This window comes from Camelus dromedarius, chromosome 15, assembly GCF_036321535.1.
Source record: "Camelus dromedarius isolate mCamDro1 chromosome 15, mCamDro1.pat, whole genome shotgun sequence".
Lineage (NCBI taxonomy): Eukaryota > Metazoa > Chordata > Mammalia > Artiodactyla > Camelidae > Camelus > Camelus dromedarius.
In genome coordinates this window covers 12,429,713-12,457,364 of record NC_087450.1, presented here as the reverse complement: position 1 = coordinate 12,457,364, position 27,652 = coordinate 12,429,713, and the positions used below count along the sequence as shown (strand labels likewise).

At 50.1% G+C, this 27,652-nt stretch overlaps 1 protein-coding gene across 22 annotated transcripts in view; it reads left to right on the top strand.

Moving 5' to 3' along the window:
• Nucleotides 1–27,652, top strand: part of DYSF (dysferlin) — a 201,700-nt gene that overhangs the window by 44,174 nt on the left and 129,874 nt on the right. For 12 of the 22 annotated variants that reach the window (XM_031467257.2, XM_031467252.2, XM_031467255.2 and 9 more), the window contains 11 exons: nt 1,775–1,880; nt 6,268–6,382; nt 7,632–7,724; nt 8,042–8,253; nt 9,787–9,915; nt 10,292–10,354; nt 11,070–11,120; nt 12,872–12,902; nt 13,484–13,599; nt 18,708–18,834; nt 20,958–21,061. In XM_031467257.2, the coding sequence (XP_031323117.2) occupies nt 1,775–1,880; nt 6,268–6,382; nt 7,632–7,724; nt 8,042–8,253; nt 9,787–9,915; nt 10,292–10,354; nt 11,070–11,120; nt 12,872–12,902; nt 13,484–13,599; nt 18,708–18,834; nt 20,958–21,061 (1,147 nt within the window). The remainder of the gene's footprint in view (nt 1–1,774; nt 1,881–6,267; nt 6,383–7,631; nt 7,725–8,041; nt 8,254–9,786; nt 9,916–10,291; nt 10,355–11,069; nt 11,121–12,871; nt 12,903–13,483; nt 13,600–18,707; nt 18,835–20,957; nt 21,062–27,652) is intronic. The other 10 variants (XM_064494404.1, XM_010994650.3, XM_010994646.3 and 7 more) reach the window with 1 other exon arrangement.

Below are 27,652 nucleotides of genomic sequence, written 5' to 3'. Positions count from 1 at the left end.
GACAGAAAGGATTTGAATCAGGGTTCTGCTCCTTTTCACATTCATTTGTTGGTGGACACTTGGGTTTCTTCCACCTTTTTGCAATTGTGAATAACGCTATTGTGAATCTGGTTGTACAAATATCTTTGAATCCCAGATTTCAGCTCTTTTGGGTATTTACCCAGAAGTGGAATTGCTGGATCTTATGGTAATTCTGTTTAATTTTTAAAGGAACCACCATACTGTTTTCCATACTCGCTGCACTTTTATCCATTCCAGCCAATGGTTTTCAATTTCTCAGCATCCTCGCCAACATTTGTTTCTTTTGTTTTTTAATAGTAGTAATGGATGTGAAGTGGTACCTCCTTGTGAGCAGCCAGTTTTAATAATCAGCTAATTAGGTCAAGATTGAAGTTTTACTTCATTAAGTCATAAAAACTCATATCCAAATCAGTTGTTACAGAGACTAGATAAAGACAGGTCCCAGATAATAGGTGTGCTATTTACCCATCAGGGGAAAAAAAAACTAAGAAGCGAATGATGAGGCGAAGAGGATATATCTCAAGGATGTGCATGCTTAGCACGCACTAGGTCCTGCATTCAATCCCCAGTCCCTCTGTAAAAGTAATTAAATAAATAAATACGTAAACCTAATTACCTCCCCTCCCCCCAAGAAAATTAAAAAAAAAAAAAAGAAGCAAATGTTGAGAGTACATCTGTGGCTGGTCATTGTTCGTGTCCCCACAGTAACGTGCACGAAGCACGCTGAAGTCCCATGAGGGCACTGGGCGACAGTCCTAATTGTTACAGGCCACTCGCTGCCCTGGTTTCCTGCTGCCACTGCAGAATGCTCACTTCTTAGCTTAGGTACGTAGGCTTTTTCCTTGGCACTCTTTTAAAAGCCCTTTTTTTTCTACACTGACTTGTAGAAGTTCTTTATGTGTTCTGGATACATGTTCTTAGTCGGGCTTTTTTGGAGGGGCAGGTAATTAGGTTAACTAATTAATTAATTAATTAATGGAGGTACTGGGGATTGAACCCAGGACCTCGTGCATGCTAAGCACAGGCTCTACCACTGAGCTATACCCTCTCCACTCCTTGGCAATCTGTGAAGGGTCCCGTCACTGATCACGTAATGATCTTTTTCCTAAGAGCCCATTGGTCTATGGACTCCCTCCCCTCAGTCAGAGCTGTGGCCTCAGGTGTGTGTGCTGTGACAGTCCCGGGCCTCTCCTGGGAGTGGGACATGCTTCCTCCGCCCCAATTCTATTTTCTCCCTGTCCCTGAAGATAAGAAGGTCTGTGTGTTTTCCGTGTATGATCACTGTTGGCCGAGCTCTGGGAAACCAGTTATAGACGGCCTGTGTGGATGGGGGTCAGGTGACGGCTGAGGCAGAGGAACAGTGCAGAGGTGGTGATGGAGAAACGGCCTCTGCTTTCAGGAGAGGCTGATCTGGTGGGCTGTTCAGGGCTGATGGACAAGACAGCCCAGGTGGCCGGGGTGGCAGGGCTAGGCCTCTGGGAAGGGGTGGAAGGGACGGAAGGGGTTAGAGTCGACCTGGGGGAAAGGCAGGTGTCTCTTGTCCTTGCTATGCAGGGAGAGGGCCCTGGCCCTCCAGGGAGGTGCGCGGGGTGACTAGGACAGGGCTGCCGGGGGAGCCTGGAGGGGGCCTGGGCATCCTAGGCAGATCAGCTTGTCCATGGGGTGTTTGTGAGGTGGCGGTGGTGAGGGTATGCGGGGGGAAGAGCTGGGCATATTTGGCTGGTTTCTACATGTAACTTCTCTTTCCTCTCAGGTTCCTGGGGGAAGCCAAGGTCCCACTCCGGGAGGTCCTCGCCACTCCCAGTCTGTCTGCCAGCTTCAATGCCCCCCTGCTGGACACCAAGAAGCAGCCCACAGGGGTAAGTGTCCACTGGACTCTGCATCAGGCCAGGTCCTGTCTGAGACCTTGCCTTTCTGACCTCCGTGGTATCTCAGAGTCCGGTTCCCAGCAGCCAGGCCTGGCCTGCCCTGACCAGAGCACAGGGTGCCTGGGAGTGCTCGGGGGGGTGGACAGGATGGGAGGGGAGGGAGTCCGGCCCCAACTACAGCGCTGCAGTCAGCCTTGCCTTTGGGTCACCTCCTGGGATTGATTTTTCACTAGAAATCTGTTGTCTTCTCAGGCTTCCTGGCAGCCTTGGTTACGACCCCCCAATCTCCCTGGTAGTCCGTCCACACAGCCAGTCCCCCTCTCCAGGTCTGGAATATCTGACTCATCTGGGTCACAGAACACACAGGAAGGAGACAGACATTCCCCTCCCTGGCCCACCAGGACCTGTCAGACCCCCTTCCCTTCCTCCATTGTCCTTCCCGCTCCTCCCCCAGCTCCCAGTGCTCTCCCAGTCCTCCCAGACAATTCCCAGCCCTCATCTCTGGCCGCCCGTTATTTTTAGTGAGCTAAATATACCCTGTGGGGTTCTTTCTTCATGGTCAGTAAAATTCCTGACCTTCCTTCTGGGTCAGCCCCACCTCCCAGGATGCATGGGTGGGGGGGACTATTGATCTGGAAACACTTCCTCCCAGTGGGACCCAGGGGATTCTCTCGGACAGAGTGCAGCTACCTTGCCCTGTGGAGTGGGTGTGTGTGTGTGTGTGTGTGTGTGTGTGTGTGTGTGTGTGTGTGGCTGGGGGCTCTTCTTGGCTGGCTTGGACGTGGCCAGTCTTGGCAGAGCTCTGAATGGAACCACTACTGGGTACTGGGAGCAGGAGAAAGAGAGTGACTGACTGAAGTCACACAGTGAATCTGTGTCCAAATGGGGACCCAAATCAGGGGGCGCATCTCCTGAGCTCTCAGGGATGAAAGGGACTTGAATGAATGGACCCCTGGTTCACTGCCCTTCAGATGCTGGAATTTTCTCCTAAGGTGGCTTTGACCAGTGATGGCCAGGATGCTTCCTTGATGGGGATATGCCCCTTCTCAGAGAATCCACCCCTTGCTCAGACAGCGCTCACTGGCAGAGCATTCTGGGTCAGTGCAGAGTTCACCGAGGCTGTCTCCATCACCTCCTGAACCCCTCTGGTCCTCCCTTTGAACCCTTCAGTCTCCTAATGCTCCGGCAGTCGAGAACGGCTCCAAGGACTCTGAAGAGGGCCAGAGCTGGCTGCAAAGATGTAGAGCCCTAATGGGGGAGTGGCAGGTGTCAGGGCAGCTGGTGGAAGAGGTGTTTTGCTTAGTGCTTCTCCACTGCATCTCGGGGATGGGGCTGCCTACTTTGTAGTGTGTCGGGTCCCCGGTGCCTCCAACCAGGGTTTCTCGCTTCCTGGCTGAGCTGCTCAAACGTCTCTTCCCTCTAGCCCTGCATGCACCCAGGACGCTGATGTTTCCTGCCGGGCCTCCTGCACTTGCTCCCCTCCAAGCTCCAAGACCCATCCAGCCCCTAAGACACGTGCCCAGGCACCCTCCCTGGATGCCTCACCTCTCCTCTCCTCTCTCTTCATGCCCATGCTCTCATGTCTGCGCTTCCTGCGCACCAGCTGGGAGCCTGCTTCCTTCTCTTCCCTGGGCTGAGACCCCTGGCTGTCCAAAGAATCTGCCACTCCTTCAGAAACCATGTCTCCAAGAAGAGGGGCTGAGGGCCAGAAGGTGACGGATAGGAGAGGAGGGCTGGGTCCTGACAGATGTAGCCTCAGCTGAGCACGCGGTGCGGGAGGCGGGGTAAAGTAGGTTTCTGGACTTACCTCGTGTGTGTGTGTGCGTGTGCGTGTGCGTGTGCGTGTGGTTTCCCTGCACCAACAAACAATGCCCAAGACAGCAGCGGGGTGGCCTACACTTCAACTCAATTCTGACAATGTCTACCCTGAGATAGCATCAGATTCCACAGATTAAGGGCTCAGTCCTATAAGACCGTCCCCTCAGCCCCCTTCAGACAGCAGCCACAAGCCCAGGCGACTGCCTGTGCTTCTGATCAACTGGCTATAGATCAGGGATTCCCAAGACTTCCTCCTCAGCTGATTTGCTAGAGCAGTTCACAGAACTCAGAGAAACATTTTACTTCCTAGATTACCGGTTTATTATAAAAGGATCTAACTCAAGAATAGCCGGATAGAAGAGACTCACAGGGCCAGACTCAGAGGCACAGAGCTCCCACGCCCTCCCCAGGAGCGCCACGCTCCACGAGTTCACCAGCCCGGAAGCTGTCTGAAACACATCCTTTTGGGGTTTTACGGAAGCGTCATTAGATAGACGTGACTGATGAAATCACTGACCGTGGCTGATTGATTCAGCCTCCAGCTCCTCTCCCATCCATACCCAGAGGGTGGCAGGTGGGACTGAAGTTACATACCTCTAATGACATGGTTGGACCTCCTGGCAACCAGCTTGACTTAGGTGGGGTCTAAAAGTTACCTCATTAACATAACAAGAGACACCTTTGTCACTCTCAACACTTGGGATATTCCAAGGGTTTTGGGAGCTGTGAGCCAGGAACTGCGGACAAAGACCACATATACATGAACATCGTATTTTGGTCATCTGAATGACCAAATATGCATTTCATATACATCAGTATTGCATGGAACCTCCTCCCTGCAGCCCAGGAGGTAGCTCTGGCCTGCGGAGGGGGTCTAGGGCCGTCTTCTAGTCCCTGTGACAGTACTAAGTCACACTGCAGCCCCAGGCAGGTCCCAAGACACTCAGTGCTGGGGCTTCCTGCCTGGGACCTGGGGCGTGTTGCACCGCAGTGTGGGGCACAGAGAGCCGGGCATGTGCTCAGAAAGGACAGGGAACCGTATCGGCAGCTGTGGAGTCTCACTGACCACTTACTGAGGCCGATTTCTGGGCGACACCTGGTGGTGGCTCAGGAACCTGCATGGCTGTATAGGACAATGCCTTGAATTTGGGACTTAGAGGATCTCATTGCCATCCCCGGCCTCTTCCGAGGTCTTCTGGGATGGGGAGCTAGCTCCAGCCTCCTTCTTCATTGTTCTGAGCACCCCTCCACCCTCACCACACACACACCCTGGCCCTGACCTCCCTTAGCATGGCTGCCCTAGCCCAGGCCCCAACCTGGAGGGTTCAAACTCCAGAGCTGGATGCATCCAGGACCTCGAGCTCCTTCCGTCTCAGGACCAGGATTCACTCCAGGAGTTTCTCGACATCCCCAGTATTACTCAACAGAGATAGATGTCTAGTGAATTATGCTGAGTTGCCCAAAATATAATAGTTATGTTAATAAAGGGTTTATCAAAATTTGGGGAAATACTTATAAAATATTAAGTAAATTATTAAGCAAAAGAAAAGCATTTGATGTTCAGCAGAGCTGTACAGTATTTATTTAAAAAGATTGGAGAGAATTATATCAAAACATGAACAGTGGTGAAATTATAGCAATGAGTTTTCTTTTGCATTTTTTTCTTTAAGGTTTTTGTAATTTCCACACTTTCTTACTTTGGAGTTTTTGTTACTTTGATCAATAAAAAGGTAGCCCCAGAAGGCCTGCTGGACTTGTGGGACCAGGGAAGCTCGGCTAGGCCCCCATGGGCCTGGGAGCTGCGAGGCTGGAGGGCCTGCCTTGGCTGTGCCTTTCCTTCAGGCCTAAGTGCCCCTTTGAACAGTGCTGGTCTCCTGGTGGGCTCGGGTCGGGTGGGAGCATAAGGAAGCCTTCTCTGTCCATGTGAATGGCATGACTGGTCACTCTCCTATTGCTGGTCAAAGCCAGAGCAGCTGGGGGTGAGATGGGGGACAGGGGTGCTTCTGGGAGGGAAGAGGGCTCAGAAGGGTGAGCAGTACCCTGAGACCCTCTCAGTGCTAGCTGGGGCCCGAGCAGAGCAAGGCTGAGCTGTCTGTGGGGAAATGGGAGGGCCCTTAGCTGAACAGAGTGGCCAAGGGGGCTTTTTCCTGCAGATGGGCCTAGGCTGAGAGTTGAAAAATCCTGCAGGCAAGTTTCCATCATTGACTCACTTATAGAAGCTTACTATGCATTCTTTCAACTAATTTAATCCTCATTTGACCCTATGAGGAAGGTGCTATGCTATCACTATGCCCATTTTACAGATGAGGAAACTGAGGCACACAGAGAGGTTACAGATCTTGCCAAAGTCACATAGCTTCTGAGTGGTGGAACTTGATTGTAGATTTGGGGCCCTTAACCACCTATGTTGATGGGCCCCTGGTGGTGGCTTTGCCACAACCTCGTGCAACCCAGACCTCTTCCTTGGTGGAGGGATGAAAGGAATAGGAAGGATGCTGGAGGGCAGTGGTCAGAGGCCAACATTCTAATCTGCTGCCTTCTCACCCCCCATCTCTTCCAGGCCTCACTGGTCCTGCAAGTGTCCTACACACCGCTCCCTGGAGCTGCGCCCATGTTCACACCATCTGTGCCTCTGGAACCCTCCCCAACTCTGCCCGACATGGATATGGTGGCTGGTGAGCCCACCCTCGCCCTGGCAGGGCCTGGGGGAGGAAGCCCAGCAGTGGGCCCCAAGCCTGGGGATGAGGTGCCTTCCTCAGATCAGGGGCTGCCCGGGCCTGGAGAAGAGAGGGAGTGGGTGGATGGGAAGTCTTGAGAGCTGACTTCTGCCGTGCAAAAAGCAGGGGCAGGAGGCATGCTCCCCTAGGAGCTGCAAGGATCAGTGTGAGGACGCCCTCCCAGCACCACCTGTTCAGGGAAGGGGCTGGGTGCCTGGTACTCTGCAGCTCCAGATGGCTGGGAGCTTTAGAGAACATGCCTGTGCTGGGGATGGGGTCTCTCCCAGGTAATGCCTGGGGCCCCACCTGCTTCCCAGAACTGAATGCTTCCTGCCCGGGTACTCCACAGGCCTTTAGTGACAGCATGTGACAAAGGGCTGGATTTTCCCTGAAGGAGTCCTGGGCTGAAGTCAGGGGACATGAGTTCCAGGCTTGTCTTTGACACCAAGTAGCCATGTGACTTTGGGCCAGTCCCTCCTTCTCTGGGCCTACAGTTTATCATCAGTGAAGTGAGCAGACCGAATTGGCTAAGTCTCATAGTTGCCTTGGTCCCTTTACTTCCCTCTCCTGGCCCTGAGAAGTGAGGACCCAGCCCAGGGTGGCTGGTCCGCCAGTGGTGGGTTGGTGAGGCCTCCATGTAGTCCAGTCTGCTGACAGGACGTGATGGGCCAGGTGGGGACTTGCCCGTGGGAAAGATTCCAGAGTTTCTCTCATGGTGAAGGAGCTAGAGGCAGACACCGCATTAAACCCCACAGCCTGTCTCAGTTGTGCCCTGAGTCCATCCCTGGCCCCTAGTGGGGCTTCTGGTGAGGGAGGCAGAACAGGACCCATCTGTGTGGGACTTGGCACTGTCTGAGCTTGGAGGTGGGGAGATCCCTCTGGACTAGGGTTGAGGGGGGAAGATGAGGTGTTTCTGGTGATGGAGAGGGCGGGGAGGCTGAGGGCCCTGAATGTTCTGGGACCACTTTTGAGGTGGATTTGACAGAGTTAGGATTGGCCGCTCAGGGAAGCTCCTAGTGGTGAGCAGCTCCCAGTCCTGCCCAGAAGATGGTGAGGACAGTCCCTGACAGATTCGGAAATGGTTTCTGAGCTTCGCGCCAGGCTGGGGCAGGCGGGGAGAGCAGGGTCGAGGTCTCGGACCCTAGGTTGGCTTCCCTCACCCAGCTCCCTCCTCCCTTCCTGGGGCTGTGCCCTGCCCATGTGCCAGGTGGGGGACAGAGCCGGGCCGAGACTTGGTCCCTGCTCAGTGACAGCACCGTGGACACGAGATACTCTGGAAAGAAGTGGCTGGCCCCCACGGGTGAGACACGGGCCGGGCTGTCCTGATCCTACCACCTGTAACCGGCTCCCATGTGGCCACCGTCAGCTCCTGAGAGTGGGACTAGTGGCTCATCTGGCAGGATAGGATGGGGAGGGCAAGGGCCATTCTGTTCCCTTCCTGCTGACTAACTGGACTGACCACCCTCACGTTTCAGCTGTTGGAAGCTCCTCCTCTTCTCCCTCATCCATCCTGGCTGACCGGTGGGGAAAAAGAGGGGCAGGGGACGTGGGTGCTGGGCCTTTGGGTCCTCGGTCGGCTGGGCTGGGACCCAGCCTCATTAGCACCCTCTCCTCCAGACACAGGAGGAGAGGAGGACACTGAGGACCAGGGGCTCACAGGAGACGAGGCCGAGCCATTCCTGGACCAGAGTGGAGCTCCAGGCCCAGGGGCTCCCATCACCCCAAAGAAACCACCTTCCCATCCTCCCCCCTACCACCCTGGGGGGAGAAAGAAGAGGAGCACGCCCACGCCCAGAAAGCTGCTGTCGGACAAACCGCAGGACTTCCAGGTGACTGCCGTCTCCTCCTTTAGCCCAGCAGCTGCTGCTGCCGGCACCTGCCTGTCTGTCCAGCCTTGGGGCAGGTCCTGAGGGCTTTCCTAGGTGGGATCTGGTTTCCCTGGGTCCTGGGCAAGTGCTCGATAGGGAGTCCATGTCTTGGGGCCTTCAGAAAAAGCCTCTGCCCAGCCTGTGGTTTTGCTCTTAAAAAAAAAAAAAAAAAAGTGAGGGGAGGGGTCACTGCCAGAGTCAGCATCACTGCCGCTGATACCTGTGTTCCCAGCCACAGTTCATCTAGCCGGCCAGCTCTGTGCTTTTCAAAGTGTGATTCTGGGGCCAGCAGCCTGGAAAGGCAGGATCTTGGGCTTGTCCCTAAACCCACTGAAAAAGAATCTGCATTTGAACAAGATCCCCAAATCTGAGAAACTCTGCTTTTATTTTTCTCCCTCTATTCATTCCTCTATTTACAGTCATGATTTTTCTGTATGTCATGTGGAATTTGAATTTGTTCAAGCTCCTCACAGAGTGAAACTATTAATATTAACCCTTTGACATATTTTTTCATCCAAAAATCTATCCCTTTTAATTTGCCTTTTAATTTTGGTCTTTTGCTAATTCTTTTTCTTTTCTGTTTTGATGTAATTGGATTTACTGATATTTAACTCTTCAGAATAACTTTTAAAATTAAAAACAGGAAGCTTAAATATTTATTTATTCAATGCAACAGATTGTAAAAATATATTTCAGTTCTAAATCATGATAATTTAAGCAAAAGTTCTACTTATAATCACTATGTTTGGCTGAAAGACAAAATTCTAACTTATTTTTATCGTTATTTGCAAGACGTTCTTACATTTTTCTCCTTAGAAAATTAATATGTATTTTTTTGGTAGAAAATTTGGAAAATACTATACAATGAAGAGAATAAAAATCACTCACGCTGCCCCCTTTCCCATTGCTATTGAAAATATATTCTTCTATAGAATGCTATTTTTAAAAAAGAATTTTAAAATATTTAAAAATATTTTGCCCAAATTTGGAAGCACAGATGTTCCTGAAACTTTTATTTACTTAAAGTTCAAAGAAGAAAGCTCAATTTATTTCTCAGAATGTGAGATGTTCTGTGTTGCGTCTTTTACTGTGTAAGAATAAAGTGCGGTTACGTCACTACGTAACTTTGACCTCTGAGCGAATTGTCAGTGAGGACACTGACACTCAAACAGAAACGTCAGCATCAAGGAGTCTGAGGTGGGGCTGAGGAGTTGAACCGGGGCTGGATCCTCAGCCCAGCCCTGGGGTTTAAGGCTGGCAGCTTCCTTGGGGGCAGCCTGGCAGCTCTTATGTGGAATCATGGGATTTTATAGATGCGAGGGACCTTGGTGGGAAAAGATTGTTCTTCCAGTGTTCCTCCTAATTCCTTTTTAATACCTGTCCCAAGGAGCCAGCAGTGAGAGTGGTCCTGAGATTTCTGACTATCTCGCGTTGAGGGGGTGGGCGCCTGACTGCTTCCTCTTCCTCCTGCTCATGCCTCCTCCTGGCTTTCAGATCAGGGTCCAGGTGATCGAGGGACGCCAGCTGCCAGGGGTGAACATCAAGCCTGTGGTCAAGGTCACCGCTGCTGGGCAGACCAAGCGGACGCGAATCCACAAGGGAAACAGCCCCCTTTTCAATGAGGTGGGAGACCCTGGGTTGGGGCTAGAACCTTGGTGGGTCTTCCAAACTGGGAGCGCAGAGCAGATGCCTGGCAATTCATTCAGTGTTTGCTTATGGTGCTAACGTTGGGTCAAGAGCTGTGCCAGGTCCTGAGTAGGTTATCTGAGGAACTGGAGAGAGGGCTCCTGCTCTTTCTCCTGCCGTGGGCTCCCTCTGCTCCATATCCGCATCATCCTTTTAGGCCAGCCGTCCTCTCTGTCCCTGAGGTGACAGCCTCCATGAGGTCGAATCCCCACTTGCTGTGTGGACCAGACCTGGAGGCTGGGCGGTGGCCACCCCTCTCCCCACCCAGAGTCAGTGGGCCTTCATTTGTCTCCCTCTCGCCCTGAACCAACAGACTCTTTTCTTCAATGTGTTTGACTCTCCCGCGGAGCTGTTTGATGAGCCCATCTTCATCACGGTACGTGTCAGTGTCCGGAGGCGCTTTGTGGGCTGTGTGCACACGTGTGTGTCAGTGTGTGTGTGTTTGTCTGTGTGTGTGTCTGTGTGTCTGTGTGTGTGTGTGAGAAAAGCCTAGAAGCCGGGCCTGGGTTACATGGAGAGGCTCCAGTTCTCTACCCCCTGATCACAGAGATGCCTTCAGCTGCTCAGACGCAGACGGCAGCCAGGTGGGGAGACTCGCTGCTCAGGGTCATGTGCCTCTGGCCAGGGTCCTGAACCCACTCTTGCAGCAGATCTTTGATTTTTATCTTATTTTATTTGTCTACGTGCTTGCTTCTGGCCAAGATTTTCTTTCTCTGGGCTTCAGCCCCTCCCTTTTTTCTTTTCCCCCCTTTCTGCTGAAAGGCAGTATAGCTTAGTGGTTAAAGTGTGGGCTCTGGAGCCAAACTGGATTCTGGTCCTACCTGTGCCATGGGGTTGGCGGGATGTTGTGTGATTCTGTATAAGTGATCTCTTTGTGCCTCTGTTTCTTCATCTGTAGAATGGGGATAATAATAGTACCTACTCGTGGGTTTCTTGTGAGGATTCAGTATTGCTTGCAACAATCTCTAATAGAGCAAGCGCTACCCAAGTGTGGGCTGTTATTCTTTGGAAGGGAAGAGAAATTGAGCTGGGCCCCTGTCTGGGCCAATGTTTATTTGTAGATGAGAGTTTTAATTTATCTTTCCTTCCAGGTGGTAGACTCCCGTTCCCTCAGGACGGATGCTCTCATTGGGGAGTTCCGGGTAATGGTTTATTTTCTTTGAAAGCAGTTGGTTCTCATTTGTCCACATTAGTGGAGGCTCTGTGGGTGATGGGCAGCGTTGGTGCCCCAGAGAGCCTGTCATCTTGGTCTGTGTTGGGGAAATATAATTAAGAAAACAAAACAAAACAAGATCTTCTAATGCAGAAATCCTCTCTACCACAAAGGTAGTAGAGAAAGAAAGCGATTTTGTTGCTGAATAAGCATTGAACCAGAATATGATGTGTATCAAAGGCAATCTGCTACGAGATTGCAGAGATGGAAAGAAATCTTGTACAGAGCCAAGCAGACACACCCCATTCCATCCATGTTCTCAAGATGAACAGTAACCAAGCTAGAGATCTGGACAGCATTTCCGGCCACACATGGTTCATCCTAACTTTACCTGGTAATCGGGGCGACCATCTCTGTTTGCTAACTGACTTTATCCAAAAGAAAAAAACAGAAAACGAGCTCGCATTTTTACGATAGGAGGTAGTTTTGTAATTCGGTTAAGGTAGGCCCTTCCCTTTCCAGAGGAAGCTGACAAAAGGGTTATTTGGTTTCTAAAAAGATACATTTCAAAGAGATAGATCAAGTACTCACATTGAAAAGTTTTCCAAGGAAAATGTTCTGGCAAGAAGAGAAGAGAGGGACAGGGGGAATTCAGCTTCTTATTTATAATTTGCCTTTGTCCTTACATCTTGGGAAGGCAGCGTGGGACCTGAGTTTAGGCAGCCTTCCTCCTAACTCTGAGCATCTTGGGCCAGTGTGACGCCAGCCCTCTGTGTCCTGAGCTCACCTGGGTTGGGAGCGGGGTCCAGATGTGCAGTCCAGTGGGGTCAGGTGGGGGGCAGTGGAGAGAGGGGGGAGCCTGCCCTCTCCTTCATCCCAGATGGTGCAGAAGTGAACAGTCCACTGCAGAGGACTTTGAACTGTGCACAGGATGGCGTTAACAGGGTGCATAGAGGAAAGGCGACTGGTAATGGAGACCTTCAAAAATGGTGTTTTAATGTCATTCTGATTGATTTTCTCATTTTTGAATCCTCAAGCATTTAGCAAATAGAAAGAAATGGCACAGGTTTATTTTGCCCTCCTCCTGCTGTCCAAATGAAATATGACCCCTTTTCTAGAAAGTAGTGACAAGATAGAAAACTGAGTCTGTTTTTCTAGAGAAGCAGTTTTTCAAAAGAATGAGCTCGAACTTGAGTCATTCTGTAACAAACAGGGTCTTCTGTTTTGAGTCTCTCATCTTTGAACCACATTCTTGTTGAGAACCCAAGGGCTAAGTTAAAAATAATCCATGATGTTAAAAAAAAAACCCCTTTATATTTAGAGCAATTTTAGGTTCATAGCAAAATTGAGTGGAAAGTGTAGAGTTCCCCCATGTCCCCTCGCCCCACACATGCATAGCCTCCCCTACCATCAACATCCAACTGATCTATGATTTTTTTTAATAGAAAATTATAAAATATAGGAAAGTATAAAAAGAAAATAAATGTACGACCCAGAGATAGTACAGGTACCATTTTGTGTTTCCTTTGCTCTGTCTTTTCTATGCGTAGATACACATTACCAAACTTCGATCAAAATGTATTCCACTTTCTTTCCGGGTTATATCAGATGACAAACATTTCCCCATGTCTCCAAATGTTCTGGAAAACATGATGTTTAATGGGACAGCATAATGCATCATACTTTACTGAACACTCTGTGAGCAAGAGTGTGATTTGTGCTTCCTCTGTTTGATTGCAGATGGACGTGGGCACCATCTACAGAGAGCCCCGTGAGTCACGCTCTCACCCCTAAGCTTGGGCAGGTCCTTGCATTTGGGTTCTGCAGGCTGCATGGGGGCACCGACTGGGGACACTCATCTTTCCTTCCTGGGGGTTTTAGAATTTAGAGGCGGAGTTTGATCTTGGAGGTGAGGTGGCAATTATGAAGAGAGGGCAGGCTTTCAAGCCCCCAGGAAGATGAAATGCTCACATGGGTCTCAGTTGGCTCAGCTGGGGTGCTAAATCTGTAGGGCCTCCAGCAAGGGTTGCTGGAGACTGGAATCATCCCCAGACAGGATGGGTCATTTGGATGACAAGTCTAGGATTTCTCTACACCCTGGTCCCTGAGGAGGAGGAAGATGGTCTGGGGTCTGGCTTTGGCAGCCTCTGATAGGGGTTTCTATTAACATTTCTAACTTGGACTTAAATGAACACTCAAAGTACTATTTATTCTAGAATTTGAGTCCTTCCCCCATGTCCGGGTAGATGAATCCTTCACCTCAGCCCATGTAGTCTGCCCCGGGCTCCCGGATGTGACTGCAGACTCGAGTCCTTCTAGTTCTGGGATCACCAGTGGGTGTCGTCTCTCTAGGACACGCCTACCTCAGGAAGTGGCTGCTGCTCTCGGACCCAGATGATTTCTCTGCGGGGGCCAGGGGCTACCTGAAAGCAAGCCTTTGCGTGCTGGGGCCTGGAGACGAAGCCCCCGTGAGTACATTTCCTTGTCCTCCTCACAGCCCCTCCACTTAGCAGTGGTGACACCGAGCGAACAAACAAAAAAAATCAGCTTTAGATTTTTCTGATTTAGAAGAATACATGGTAACTATGAGAAAGGCAGAGCACGTGGAAAAGTATAAATAAAAAAAGAATCACTCATAATTCTATGAGTCACAGAGAGCTGTTCTTAATTCCTTCTTGCAGAAGGGTATGCGTGTGTGTTTTTCTCTTTTTTTGTGTGTGTGCAGAAGTGAGATCATTCTCTCTATATTGTATTGGAGTCTGAATTTTATTGCCTAAAAATATAACATTATGATCTTTATAGGTCAGTAAGTAAAGTTATAAGTTGGAGGTAGTAAGAATAAGAAAGGTGTTCCGAGCTGGGGAAATAGCAGATGTTTGGGAAGAGGAGAAAATGTTGGGAACAGAAATGAGGGGTTAATTAGATACAAGCAGAAGGATTTCTGAGAAGACACAGAGTGCCCACTCCAGGCTGGCGGCTTTCTGGTACAGCCTCATAGTCCTCAGTGGCCTAGAAGCAGAAGAGAGGTGGTGGATGGAGGTGGTGGCAGGTGGGGATGAGGTGGGAGTGGTGGAGGCACAGGGCTGAGGTAGCTGATGGAGCCTGGCAGGGAGGATGCAGGAGGACCAGGCATAGAGCTGATGAGCAGGACAAAGAATAGGACAGGGCTGGGGGGCACACATTTATTGAGCACCTGCTGTGTGCCAAGCTCTGTGTTGGGTGCTTCATTTGATGTGAGTGGGGGTTAGAGGAGGTGGAGAGGTTGGAAACTGTCTTTAGAGAAGGGTTTCGGTGGTCAAGATTTTCCTAGAGGATTGGCTCTGAGTGGCTGGAGGTTTGAGTTACGGCCATCCCTCTAGCAGCTGAAGGGGAGGGGAGATTCAGATGCTGTTGGTGAGGGACATGGAACTATGTTGGTGAATGACTTGTCCACATGGAGGTTATCTTATGGGAGAATTGGAAATCAAATAGGCAAATGGTGAGGCAGGTACTGAAATCATCAAAGCGAGGCGAGCCAGGAGGACTGGGAGAGGCAGGAGGGGGCAAGTGGGGCTCTGGGGAAGGGTTGGGGAGGTGGAGTCCCCAGGGAAAGCCGTGTGCCATCATGGAGGCGGAGGGCAAGTTCCATGAGGATGTTAAGGATGGGGAGCTGGGTGCTGACAGGAGCTCAGGAAGTCACCATGGAAAGGGTTAGGGGAGGGAGAACTCAGGGTGCTGCGCAGTGGCTGGCTGATGGAGCACATGTGGACCAGCCCCACCCAAGAGCCCCTCCCCTGCTCTCTCATCCTCCATCCCTCTGTAGCCTGACTCTCCAGACCTCATGCCTTCTTGCTCCTTCTGCGTGGCATCTCTGAATCTATTATCTAGTATCCTTTTCTAAAACCCTCCCTCTTCTTCTTCCCATTCAGATGTTGTTTTCCCCAGATGAAACCACTTTTCTTGAGACCAGCTCAGGGGGAAGCCTCTGTTTTCCATGCCAGTGCTCCGTGGTCTTTGGGACGGAAAGTGTGGCCGTCTTTTGGCTTCTTACAGCACCTCCCCAACTTCAACACTGCCTTCTTCTTTGAAGCCTGCCTTACTAGTTATTTCCCCCTCTTCCGGTCTTCTGGGCTGTTACCTACCCTTGGCGCAGGCAGAGCTGGTGCAGGAGGGTCCTTGCTGGCAGATTCCCATCTTTGCCATTATTCTGAGGTCTGACGTGTCCTCACCCAGGAGCCATCGATGTCTGCTCTTACTTCCTTCAAGATCCTGAGCTCTGAAGTTCCTCTCTCCACCGGTTTCTTTCTGCCTCTTTTCCTCCCTCACCCTCAGTGAGTGACAGTTCTTCCTCCCTGAGGTTACAACCCTGATCCTTCTCCATTTCCCCTTCCATCAGCTCCCTCCATAGCCCGGACCCCACCCACAATCCTCACTCACACTATGTGCTTACTAGCCCCTGGGGTCTGCTGCCACACCTCATGTCCCCCACCCTCCCCATGACTCGCTGTCCACACCCTTGGTCAGCTTTGGTGGCAGACGTCACTGGGAGCTGCTGTTAACTGCTTCTTTTACTTGCATGAGGTTGACTCTTAATCCCATTCTCCACGGAGGCTGCTTCCAAACATTGCTGTCTTTCCTAAACCCCAGCCTCACCCTCCTTAGAGAGGCAGGGCTGCAATGGTGCAGACCTCTGAGCTCCTGAAGCTCTCTGGTCCTCAGCCTGTTTCCCATCTTCCTGGTCTTCCCTCCCTTCCTCACTCCCCACCCCCTTAGCCCAGGCTCCCCTCCTGGCGTCTTGTTCAGCCTGCCCTTCCCGTCTCTTCTCTCTCCCCCTCCCCTGGCTCCTGCCCTCAGATCTGTACCCGGCTCCAGATTTCTCAGTCTCACAACACCCTGCCTTCACCATTTCTCCCCATCCCTCCCCTCCAAGCTGCTTTCACCTTCCCTCTAGCATCACCAACTTCTTGAAGGAGTTCCTGGTGTCCCTTTTTTCCGGTCCTTTAGCAGCTGCTCCCCCCTTCACCTCTTCAGTACGATTCTGCTGCTTCCTTCCCTGAAACCACTGCTTCAGGGTCACCCATTGCCAAGTCCCAGAGCTCTTCTCTCATTAGTCCGCTCTGCTGCGCCACAGCGTTCGATTCCAGAGCCCGTGTCTTATATGAAACTCTCTCCTCCTTTAGCATTTGAGACTGTCATTCTTTTCCTTTTTTTTTTTTTGTATATGGCTCCTTCAGATTCAGTGGCTCAATAAAATTCTGCTGCATGCCCCTTTGCTGTGTCTTCGACCCTCACTGTGGAGTTAGCCCATCTCTGTTGACCTGAGGCTCCTGAATTGCTCATCTCCAGCCTGATCTTCAGAGCTCCAGACACTCGGTTTCAGTCGCCTTGTAACAAAGCACATCAGCACGTCCCTTAGGTCCCTCTAACTCGACACAGGGAAACCCGGTATCCTTGGCTGCCCGCTCCCCACACCTGTTCCCCATCCTATGTGAGGTGACATCCTGGGAAAGGGCACTTGTCATCCACTTAGTCCCCCAGGCCAGCAGCCTGAGCATCATTCTTCATGCCTCAGCCCCGCATGCACACAGTTGGCCAGTCTTGTTGGCATGACAGTCTCAGTGCATGCTTCTCCTCTTTCCCAAGACCAGGGTCCAAGGTCAGGCTCCCATCATATCTTACTTGGGCCTCTGTGTGAATGAAGATGTAGGACCAGCTGCTGTCACTCCACTTATCCCCACGTTACCGCCAAAAATCACCTCCTTTAAACCCAGGTTCAATCATGTAAGTCTCCGTCTCTTAAAAAATTGCCAGTGACCCACCCCATCTCCCAGCTGCTTTCAGGGTGAAATCCGAAATTCTTAGCGTGAGTCAATGCCCACGAAAATCTGGCCTCAGACTGATTTTGCGGTGCCACTTGCTGGTATGTACCTCCACGGACTCCAGGCAGCGTGCCCCTTTCCAGAAGGCACTTCATCCTCCTCCCTGCCTTTTCAGCTGTGCAATGCCTGCTCTGTCTTTGCCCACCAAAAGCCGATGTGGTCTTCAAGACCCAGTTCAGGTGCTGCTTCCTCCACGAAGTCCACTTTGTTCTCCAGGGGAATTTATTGGTCTTTCCTTTTGGTCACCAGGTACCCCAGGTTTTGTTGGTTTAGTTAGTTTACGTGTCTATCTCTGTCACTAAGACTCAGTTTCTTGGGGTCAGGGACACTATAATACATATGAACTCTTTTATTGCCCCTCTTGCCTAGTATAGATCTGGTACACAGTAGGTGCTTGATCAGTGCTTGTTGTCTAAGGGAATGAACAGTGTTACGGATGACTGAGAGCAGAGATGATCATCTTCTTCAGACTTGAGCTCAAGAGAAAAACGTAGAACGAATAGTTCCCTCGTGGGTGCTTGTGTGATGTAAGGCGTTCTGGGTGGAGAATTTCGCTGCAAAGATTCCAAAGCAAGTTTCTGAGTGTGGACTGAGTGGGGCTAGGCCAGGCAGCTTTCAGGGAGTGGGCTTCTGGGCGTGGCCTGACGCCCCCTCTCCCCTACCCCTCTGCCACCCACTTGCCAAAGTGCCACACCTGGATCTCTTGTTCCTCAAGCTGCCATGTGAACCGTCAGTCTGCGTGAGTTGCTTCCCCTGCCTGGAGCCCTTGGTCCAGGTCTCTGAGCTGGGAGACGCCCAACACTGTTCCCTCCCTCCTCTCAATATAGTTACAAGCCCCCCTGCTCTGTTTTCTCGAAACTCACTGGTTCTGCATCCAGCCTGTGTTAACCCTCGTCCAGAAATCATCTGTGAAGTGGGGGATTCTAGGGCCTGGCACCCACAGCATAATCTGTGGACCAGCAGCATGGGTGTCGCCTGGGCACTTGTTGGAATGTGAGTCATGGGCTCCGCCCCAGACCCACTGAACCAGCGCCTGCATTTTAGTTGGCAAGTACAGCAGTGGTCTGTATGACACTGATTCTCCAGTTTCTAACGTTCAGTCGAGTTTGACACCCACTGCTCACAGGGGTTGCTCTGAGGATGAAGTGAGACTCTGTATAAAATCAATAAAGATTATTTTTCTGATTACTGTCCTAATCATGATGCTCAGCATATATTATTACATTCATTTGCTTAACATATCTGCTTTCCCTGGGACATGGTGAGCACCATGGGGGCAGGACCTCTGTCCACCTTGTTCACTGCTGCATCCCACATCCCACGGCTCCGTGCTGACCCTTAGTCACTGGGTAAATAGTTTTCAGATGAATGAACAGACATTATAGAAGACAGTGGCCAGCATAGGCCTCTGTCACTATATTTGATGGGTGGAGTGGGATGGAGACCAAGGTTCTTGAGTGCCTGCCGTTGTGATGCGCATTTACACATTACTGAAGTCAATCCTCCCACAGCCCATGAGGTCAGTGTCATTGTCTCCACTGTTCAGACGAGGAAGCAGGGTCTCAGGGTAAGGAACCTGCTGGAGAGGACAAACTAGGAGGTGGCAGGGCGAGATCTGCTTTCAAGATGCACCCTTTATGTGAGTTGGTTGAGAGAAAAGGAAGGGAACACATGGTTCTCAAGAGCACATTAAGAAATCCCATTTACTTGTGTTGTAGCTGGAGAGAAAAGACCCCTCTGAAGACAAGGAGGACATCGAAGGCAACCTGCTCAGGCCGACTGGTGTGGCACTGCGCGGAGCGCACTTCTGCCTGAAGGTCTTCAGGGCCGAAGACTTACCGCAGAGTGAGTCTGGTGCCCTCGCTGGGTCAGAGGCCAGCAACTGTGAGGGTGGACCCTGGGCTGGGCCGCCTCAGCATCCTGGGGGGAGGAGACGGAGGGGCTGGCCCTCTGCCCACTCCCTGCCTCCCCTTGGCCTGGCTTCTGCACCCGAGGGTCTACCAGATCCCTGCCCCTAGCTCTTCCTCCGCTCTGCCATCTGGGGAGGGTGTGAGGCCTCAGACCCTGTCTAGTTTCCCCAAGGGTTTTTACGGTTCTTAACAACAGAAAAGCAGTCAGAATTAATGAAAAGTAATATCAAGGCTGCTGGAGTCCCAGAGATGCAAGAAATCTTGAGAGTAACAGCTGCCCCCGGGGCTCCATCCCGGCCTCCCCTAGGCCCAGTCTGGTGGTTTAGCCACTCCATGGACCCATTTTCCCGGTTCTCACTGGGGAGCCAGCACCATTTTGATTCTGTTCTGTGCTCACCTAACGGCTAGATCGCATTGATTTTCTTTCCCTTGTTGAGGAAGCCCCAGCCTGCATGTTGGCAGACCCTGGGCTGGGGAAGCAGTTGCTGACATGTTGGAAGGGCCCAGCATCTCCACGGATGGTGAAGTGTCCAGTTCGCCTGGGACTGTCCTGGTTTTAGCACTGAAATCTCACATTTCCAGAAATCCCTCATTCCCTGGCAAATTGGGACAGCAGATCACCCTAGCTGTGGTCATGTCTTCATCATCCCAGAAAGACCACTGTGGCCACTGCCTTGTTTCCTACAGTGACTAGCCCAGTGCTAGCCCTACCCTGTGTGCTCCATCAATGCTGGGGGAATTACGCTGAATATTCTAGAGCCATGGGTGTCAACCCAAGCTGCACATTAGAATCATCCTGGGAGCTTTAAGGAAGTAGATGCCTGGGCCCTTCCTCCAGTGCTTCAGATTGGCTTGGTTTGGATTGGGGCTCACACATTGGTAGTTTAAAAAGGCTCCCAGGTGGTTCTCTGGCTGCCAGCTATGAGCCACTATTTGGGAGCACATATTAGCATAATTAAGGCAGTCGCTGTCCATAGTAGAGTCAGTGAAAACGAATAGTCCGGAACTATTTGGGTCCCTGTTTACAAGTTTTGCATGAAGCTAATTGTTTAAGGATTTCCGCTTTGACTATCTGAGCCCAATAAATGGGCTCCTTCTGTACAAGCTTAATTGAACCGAAATCCTGGGGAAAGCCTTTAGATAAGTAATGGGTTTTAGATGGGCATTAAAATACAGGCTTAAGAACATTCTGCATTTGTTGCTTGAAACTATGCAGAAGGGAGGCTGGTGAGCTTCCAAAGGGGGCTGGGGAAATAGAAATGAAATGTTTGCTTTGAATTCTCTGCAATGTTCTTTCAATATAAATACAACAAAAATAGGTGGGTAAATAGAACAGAAATATTCGCTAATTGTTATCTGTTGTATTCATGTAGACATTGGCTAGTATATAATCTTTACCCGTCCCCTCCTCTCCCTCTCATTCATATGCATATGTGCATTTATATATAACATACATAGACACGCATACATGCACGCACACATCTAGCAATCATATGTAAATACACACGCAAATAATATGGCTAATTCAGTAAAATACTGGTTTGGAGCAGCCTAGATTACATATTCTTTTTTTTTTAAACACTGTTTTTTTAAAGTTTTCTTTTGGGGGGAAGTAATTAGGTTTAATTTTATTTAATTATTATTTTTTAATGGAGGTATTGCTGTGCTAACGGATATAAAGGAAAATGTCCAACAGGCACCAATAATGGGATATTATTATAACAACTTCCAGTCTTTTTCTGGATTGTTTACTGCCCTTAGCAGTGTAGATTTCTAATCAGTCAATCAAGCGGACCTGTTCTGAAAGTCTTTGAGAGCCAGGTAGGGGCGAGGGTGGGGGGCAGCGAACCAGCTGCTTGGAGCTGAGCAGGGAAGCAGAGCAGTGCCCTCAGGAGCTGCTATTCTGCGATGCTCCTCCCTCCAGGGAGCCCTGGGCTGAGGGGACCATGGCATCTCTCACAGGGAGTCTCGGGCCTGCTGGGAGGCAGACTGGTAGGAAGTGGGGGTTTTGAAGGTGGGGGAGCAGGCGGACCATGATCAGCATGTCCTTCTCCTCAGTGGATGATGCCGTGATGGACAACGTGAAGCAGATCTTTGGCTTTGAGAGTAACAAGAAGAACTTGGTGGATCCCTTCATGGAAGTCAGCTTTGCAGGGAAAATGGTAAGGAGCAAGGAAACAAGAGAATTCCCGTGGGAGGATGACGACTGGGCATCCCTGTGGACGGGTGCTGGGTGGGGTGCAGGACAGAGTGAGGCACACACAGTACCCACCCCACCCCCCCGCCACGAAGGGGGGCTGGTGGTGGGACACAGGGCGAGATGCGCTTGCCCAGCTCTCTGGGGCTGCCATGCACATGCACGTGGACAGGTCTGCCTGGGCGTGTGAGACAGACACACAGGTGTGGATGGACACGGAGAGGACATCTGGCCAGTGGATAGATGGAGGAATATTTTTGGGGAAATTAAGCAATAGTAAGGAAACCAGATGTGAAGTCAGAGAGCTAGGTAAACTTTAAAAAATATGCCATAAAAACATAATGATTATTTTTAAAAAGCTGTGGCAGGAGTTGGGCAGAGAAAGGCCACTCTGGTGGGGGCCCTGGGGATCAGGTATCTCTCTTCCTTGCAGCCCGCCTTCCTGCCCAGAGGCCGGGCTGTTGCTCCAGGCCCTCTTGATTTCTGCCTGGGTGCCTCCCTCCATCCTACCTTAGGGATGGCTTTGCCTCCCACCGCCCCCACATCTCAGGCTCTCCGCCTCAGGCTCTCCCAGGCTTCAGTGTCTCCTCTCCACAGAGGAATCCACAGCTCTAACTCTGAACCCCGACCCCAGCCCCAGAGCTCCCTATACACATCTCTCTGTCCTGCCCCTGGAGCTCTTTAAAGGTGTCATCTTCTACCCCAGCCCGGCCCCTTTTCCAGAAGCCTCTATCCTAACCAAGTACCACCATCAAAGGCAGAAAATGTGGGCCTGCCTTGATTCTTCCTTCTTTTTTGACTTCCTTGCATCAAATACGCCACCACTAGTTCTTGCCTTCAGAGGTCCCGAGGTCCTTTCCTCTTAGTCCCCCGAGCCACTGTCATCTCTCCCCAGGGCCACACTACAGCCTTGCGTCTGTTCTCTTGTCCAGGTTCTCCCCATAGAAAGCTACCAGCATATTTAGTGTAAAACACAGCACTATTTATATAATGAAGTTCAAATCTCATCACCTGACCGACGAGTTCTCGCTCAGCTTAACTTTCTCGCCTCATCTCTACGGCCTGTTAGCCTGTTCAGTCTTTGCGCGAATGCGGAGAATCGCGCCCCCTACCGGGCCAACGAGGCTTTGCAGCCCTCTGGGAGCGCGGAATTGAGCGGGTTTCAGCCCTACTGGCTCCCCCTGGCCGGGTGGTTGTGAGGATGCAAACTGCACAGCCCGCTGGGTGCCCGTGCGTCCTCTCATTTGCCCTGGGCACTCCGGCGTCCTTCCTGCCCCTCTCCCCCAGCCCCCCAAAGTGTGTTGCATCGTTCAAAGTCCAGCCTCTGTGACCCCCAAAGGCGTGTGTACTAGTTCTTTCCTCCCGGCTCCACGCGGCCGTAGGCTTGGCCCTCTTTTAGCCCGTTTTCCATCGCATGCCAGCATCTGTTCCTTCGACTTTCTGGGAAATAACCCGATCTCCTTTTCTCCGTCACCTCAAAGCAGAGACAGTGGTGAAAATACTGGAAATGGGGGAGAATGACGTACCGGGCGGCCGCAGCCTCTGCCCCGACTGCCGGAATCCCGCGGAGGCGCCTCTGGGCTTCGTGCAGACCTCCGGGGGCCGGCAGGGCGGGGTCCGCGCCCTCCCAGGGCCCGGCGGCCTGGCCGGGAGGTCCGCTAGCCCCGGCGCCAGGCTCCGGCGAGTTGAGTCGGATGACTTGGGTGTTAACAGGAATATTGGAAATGGGCAGAGGAGAAGGGCTGAGAAGCGAGCCGGGTGGACGGAGGGTGCGCGCCCTGCAGCCGGCTCCCGCTTTGTTCTGGAGGCAGAGGCAAGGAGGGAGAGAGGCCAAGGGCGGTACAAGGCCACTGGGGAGGCGTTTAAAAGCTTAACAACAACCGCTTAAAGCCAAGGGTGGTGATGGAGGTGGTGTGTGCTCCCGTACACACAGAGCTTTGCAGGTTTCCTTTTCACTTAATCTTTACTTAAAGTCATTTTGGAAAGAAGCCGAGTCGGCCTGCCCATCCCACCGACAAAGGGACCCCTGCGGTAGGTGGGGAGCCTTCGTGCCAGGGGTTTCGTGCCTGAGACTCGGGTGTGATTTCAAGAACTGAGAAAGGCCTTGGATAAGTTCATTTCCTCAGCCTGCTACCTGATGTCCACGCCTCCCCCCACCCCGGCCAGTGTCTTTCTTTTCTTTCTTCTTTTATTGTTATTTTTTGTTTTTTAAATTCTTTTTTCTTTTTCTTCTTTTATTATTGATGCACGTATTCATTAAGGAATTTAGAAAAATACTGGAAAAAGTAAATGAAATTACCCAGAAGTCATCATACAAAGTTTATATTTGGTGCCTATCTTTCTAGTTTTAATTTTAATTTCTTACTATGGATTGATATTAGACACTTTATTGAAGCACTTTACTTTCAGTATTTTAAAACATAAAGAAAAGTTAAAAGAATGGGTCAATGAACACTCACCCACTGGCATGGGGTGAAACAATTGTATTTTTTTAAACTTTTTTTTTTATTGAGTTATAGTCATTTTACAATGTTGTGTCAAATTCCAGTTTAGAGCACAATTTTTCAGTTATACACGAACATACATATATTCATTGTCACATTTTTTTCGCTGTGAGCTACCGTAAGATCTTGTATATATTTCCCTGTGCTATACAGTATAATCTTGTTTATCTGTTCTACATTTTGAGATCCCAGTCTATCCCTTCCCACCCAATTGTGTTTTGCTGCATTTGCTTTCTCTGTCTCTCTCTGGCTGCTTTTTCTTTTCTCCGTGACTGAATCATTTGAAACCTGGTTACAAACTTTGCCCCTAAAGTCTTCAGCATGCATCTCCTGAGAAAAAGAAAATTCTTTGTAACCACAAAAAATCATCACACCTGGAAAATTAACAATTATTTCCTACTATTGTCTGATACTGGCTTATATAAATGTTCTCTGATTGGCCCCAAAATGTCTTAGAGCTGGTTTAATTTTGTTCTAAGACCCAAATGGAATTTATGCTCCGCATTCGTCTCCTCTGTAACAGCCTTGTACCCCCTTCGCCCCCTTCCTACTTTTCTCACCCCACGACACTGAATTTTTGAAGCACCCAAGCCGTTTGCCCATGTCCTGGATTTGTCCCATTGTTTCCTCCTGGTGTTGTTTAACTTGTTCTTCTGGCCCCTGTAATTTCCTGCAAACTGGAAGTTAGGCCTCAAAACCAGATTAGATGCAAATCAAATACTTAGGCAAGAACACATCATAGGTGATGTTTTGTATGTCACCTTGCATCACAACAGGACGTGAAGTCTCAGCTTGTCCCATCATTGGTGACGATTGATTACTTGGTTAAGGTGGTGCCTCCAGATCTCTCTTGTCAAAGCACACGCACCCCTTTGTCCTTTGCAGGCAGTCTGTGGGCGACATCCTAGTGTGTGCAGATATCCTGTTTCCCAGCAGCCTCTCACCTAATGGTCCAGGCAGCTCTTGGCCTCCTTGCCTGAACAAGTCATTCACTTGGGGTTGCAAAGCGGTGATTTCCTCATTATCATTCCTTTTGTCTTTATTAGCTGCTGTTTTCTGTTAAGAAGAGCTTCCCCTCCTCTCTACCTTTTTGAGTGTTAATATGAATCTCAATGCTTTTTATTAATTCGATGTGTTAAAATCGGTCTTTATTGTGTTGGCTGTGTGAACCGCCCTGACATTGGCCACTGGGAGCGCTTTCGAGCTGGCTTTTCCACCCAAAGCCTAACATAGGCTCTTGATGGAAATGTCTGTGGGAGAGGTAACACGGACTTTAAACTCATTCATACTGAGATATAAGTGCTCACTGTGGGTGTTACCTAAGTGCAGTTCTGGTTTGGGCTTGGGGTCAGGATCTGTTGCCCTGTACCTGGCCTTAGGAAGGACTGGGTCAGGAGAAATGAAAGCAGGAAGGAAGCAGGAAGGTTGGCAGGACAGTCTTGCAAGACCCTTATTCCAAGGACCGGGAACAATTTGACAAATGGGAAACTCGTGTCTCAAGATTGTCCTTATTCCGCACTCCCAACATGGTAGAGCTTTGATGATGGCTAAAACCAAGACCAACCTGCCTTCAAATTCAGTGGATTTCCTTGGAGCTAAGTCTCAGAGCTCTGGGGTCCTAGCTACTCCTGGGTCCTTGCCAGCACCTTGATCTCTCTTGGTCTTCTCCTGTTTTGTGATGCCCTTGGCTGGCCCTGGGAATTTTTCTAGGAAGGTGTAGATATCTGGGAGAGGTGATGGAGGTAGGGGATTTGATCAAGGCGAGGGTCCATATAAAGCCGATTCGTGGCTGGACCCTTGAAAGAAGCTGCACCCTTCATTTTCCCTCTAGAAGGAAAAGGCTTCTGAAGGAGCCAGTTGAGACCCTCCCTCCTCTGGTGGTCCCCAGGTTTCTGTGTCCCCCTCTCTGCTCCCCAGCCGTCTCATCATGGCTTTCCCCCACGATGCTACCCTTACTGTAAGCCCGTCTCATTCTGCCTGTCCCTCTGTCTGTCTCTGGTGTGTCATTTTTCCTCATAACATCCTATTCTGAAGAACCCTGGGGCTTTGTCCTCTGCCCACGCACCTTAGCCTGGTGTTCTTTGCACTTCCTCTTATGGACACTTGGTGGCACTATTATCTAAGGTGTGAACTGGACCTGATTTGGCCAAGCTACTAAGGGGCTGGAAAGGATGTGTGTGTGTGTGCGCGCGCGCGTATCACACTTCTTCATGGTATGGGAAAAGGCAAGGGGACATACTTGGAGGACAGAGTGGGTGACTTTAAAACAGCTTTTCCTCCATGAATAAAACCTATTAATTAAAAAAAAGGTAAAATAATTCAAGCATATTTCTGTGCCCCACGCTGCCGTGGAGATAACCACTGTGAACATTTCCTGCCCCTATGTTTTCCTCTCTGTAGCCCTCACTTCTGTCTGTCACCACCCCCACCCCCAACCTCCCTGCCCCACTGGAAAAAAATGGGATTCAGAATACAGTTGATCTTCATTATTCACAGATTCTGTATTTGCTAATTTGCCTACTTGCTAACATTTATTCATGACCCCGAATCAAACCTCTTGGTGCTTTCGGGATCAGTTGCAGAATCTCGAGAAATTTGATTCCCCCGAGGAGCGTATTGCCAGCTGGGTTGGACCAGTGTGATTTCCCTCTTGTTTCTCATCCCGTTAATGTGTCCTTTTCCTGGTCTATTTAGTGTCATGTTTTTTTCTTGCATTTTGGTGCTTTTTGCTGGTGATTTCAGTGTTTACAGTGGCTCCCAAGCGTGGCGCTGACGTGCCGTCTAGTGTTCCTCTGTGCAAGGAGGCTGTGGCGTGCCTTATGGAGAAACTAGATGTTAGATGAGCTGCGTCCAGGCACGAGTTACAGTGCTGCTGGCTGTGAGTTCCATGTTAGTGACTCCACAACATATAATAAAAAAGATGTCTTGAGATAGAAATATACATAAAGCAAGGTTATTGGTCGGTTGACAGCAATCTTGTGACAGAGGCTCATAGGAATCCAACCTTGTATTTTGCTAAAGAGCACTATTTCAGTATTCATTCCTTGGGTACTTGGTGACTTACAGAACGTGTAACTACCGCCAGTAATGAGAATCCAGTGTATCTGTGTGGTCTGGTCAACTGCTCATACTGTCTAACATGTCCTTCGGTTATTAAATAGTCTTTGCAATCAGCTTATTGTCTGCATAATATTCCATTAGATGAATATAACGTAACATTTAACCTATTTTTGGATAATTTTTTTTTTTTTGCAATTTTCCTCTTTTATGAACTACTCTGGGACAAACATCAGCATACAGGAATCTTTTAAAAATATTTTATTTTATTATTTTAATTTTTTTTTAAATGGAGGTACTAAGGGTTGAACCCAGGACCTTGTGCATGCTAGGCATACGCTCGACCACTGAGCTATACCCTCCCCCACAGTGTACCGGCATTTTTATTCACACTCCACTTTTCCATAGGGAAGTTTCTAGAACTGGGTCAGAGGGCATGCTTATTTTTAAGTATTTGTTACAGGTGGCCAAAGAGCCCTCCAGAAAGGTTGTGCCAAATATACTCCATTAGGAAGGGAAGGAGGGTAAAAACTAAAAAGGCTCAGAGAGGAGGCAGAGGGGGAGGGAGTTGGTGCGACTCCCCAGGACTGGGGCTGAGGGAGTTGGGGGCAACCTGTGCATTCTCATTCCAAGGAGCGGACATGTGATGTTGGCAGGATCTCCTTAGCTGTGTCTGATCAAAGAGTCTTTGGCAGGGGGTGGGGTGGTGGGGTGGAGGGAGGGTACAGCTCAGTGGTAGAGCGCATGCTTAGCATGCATGAGGTCCTGGGTTCAATCCCCAGTACCTCCATTAAAATAAATAAATAAATCTAATTACCCCCCGCCAAAGAATTTTAAAAAGTCTTTTCTCTCCTTTTCTTTTGTATTTTAAACTTTTGTTCATCTAAGTTTTGAATTAGGTAGGACATTGGTTATGCATGCCTTGTACATTGATCTATCCACCATCCTGAATCTCTCATGAAGACTCTCCCTCTCGCTCTGTGCCCATCCAGCAG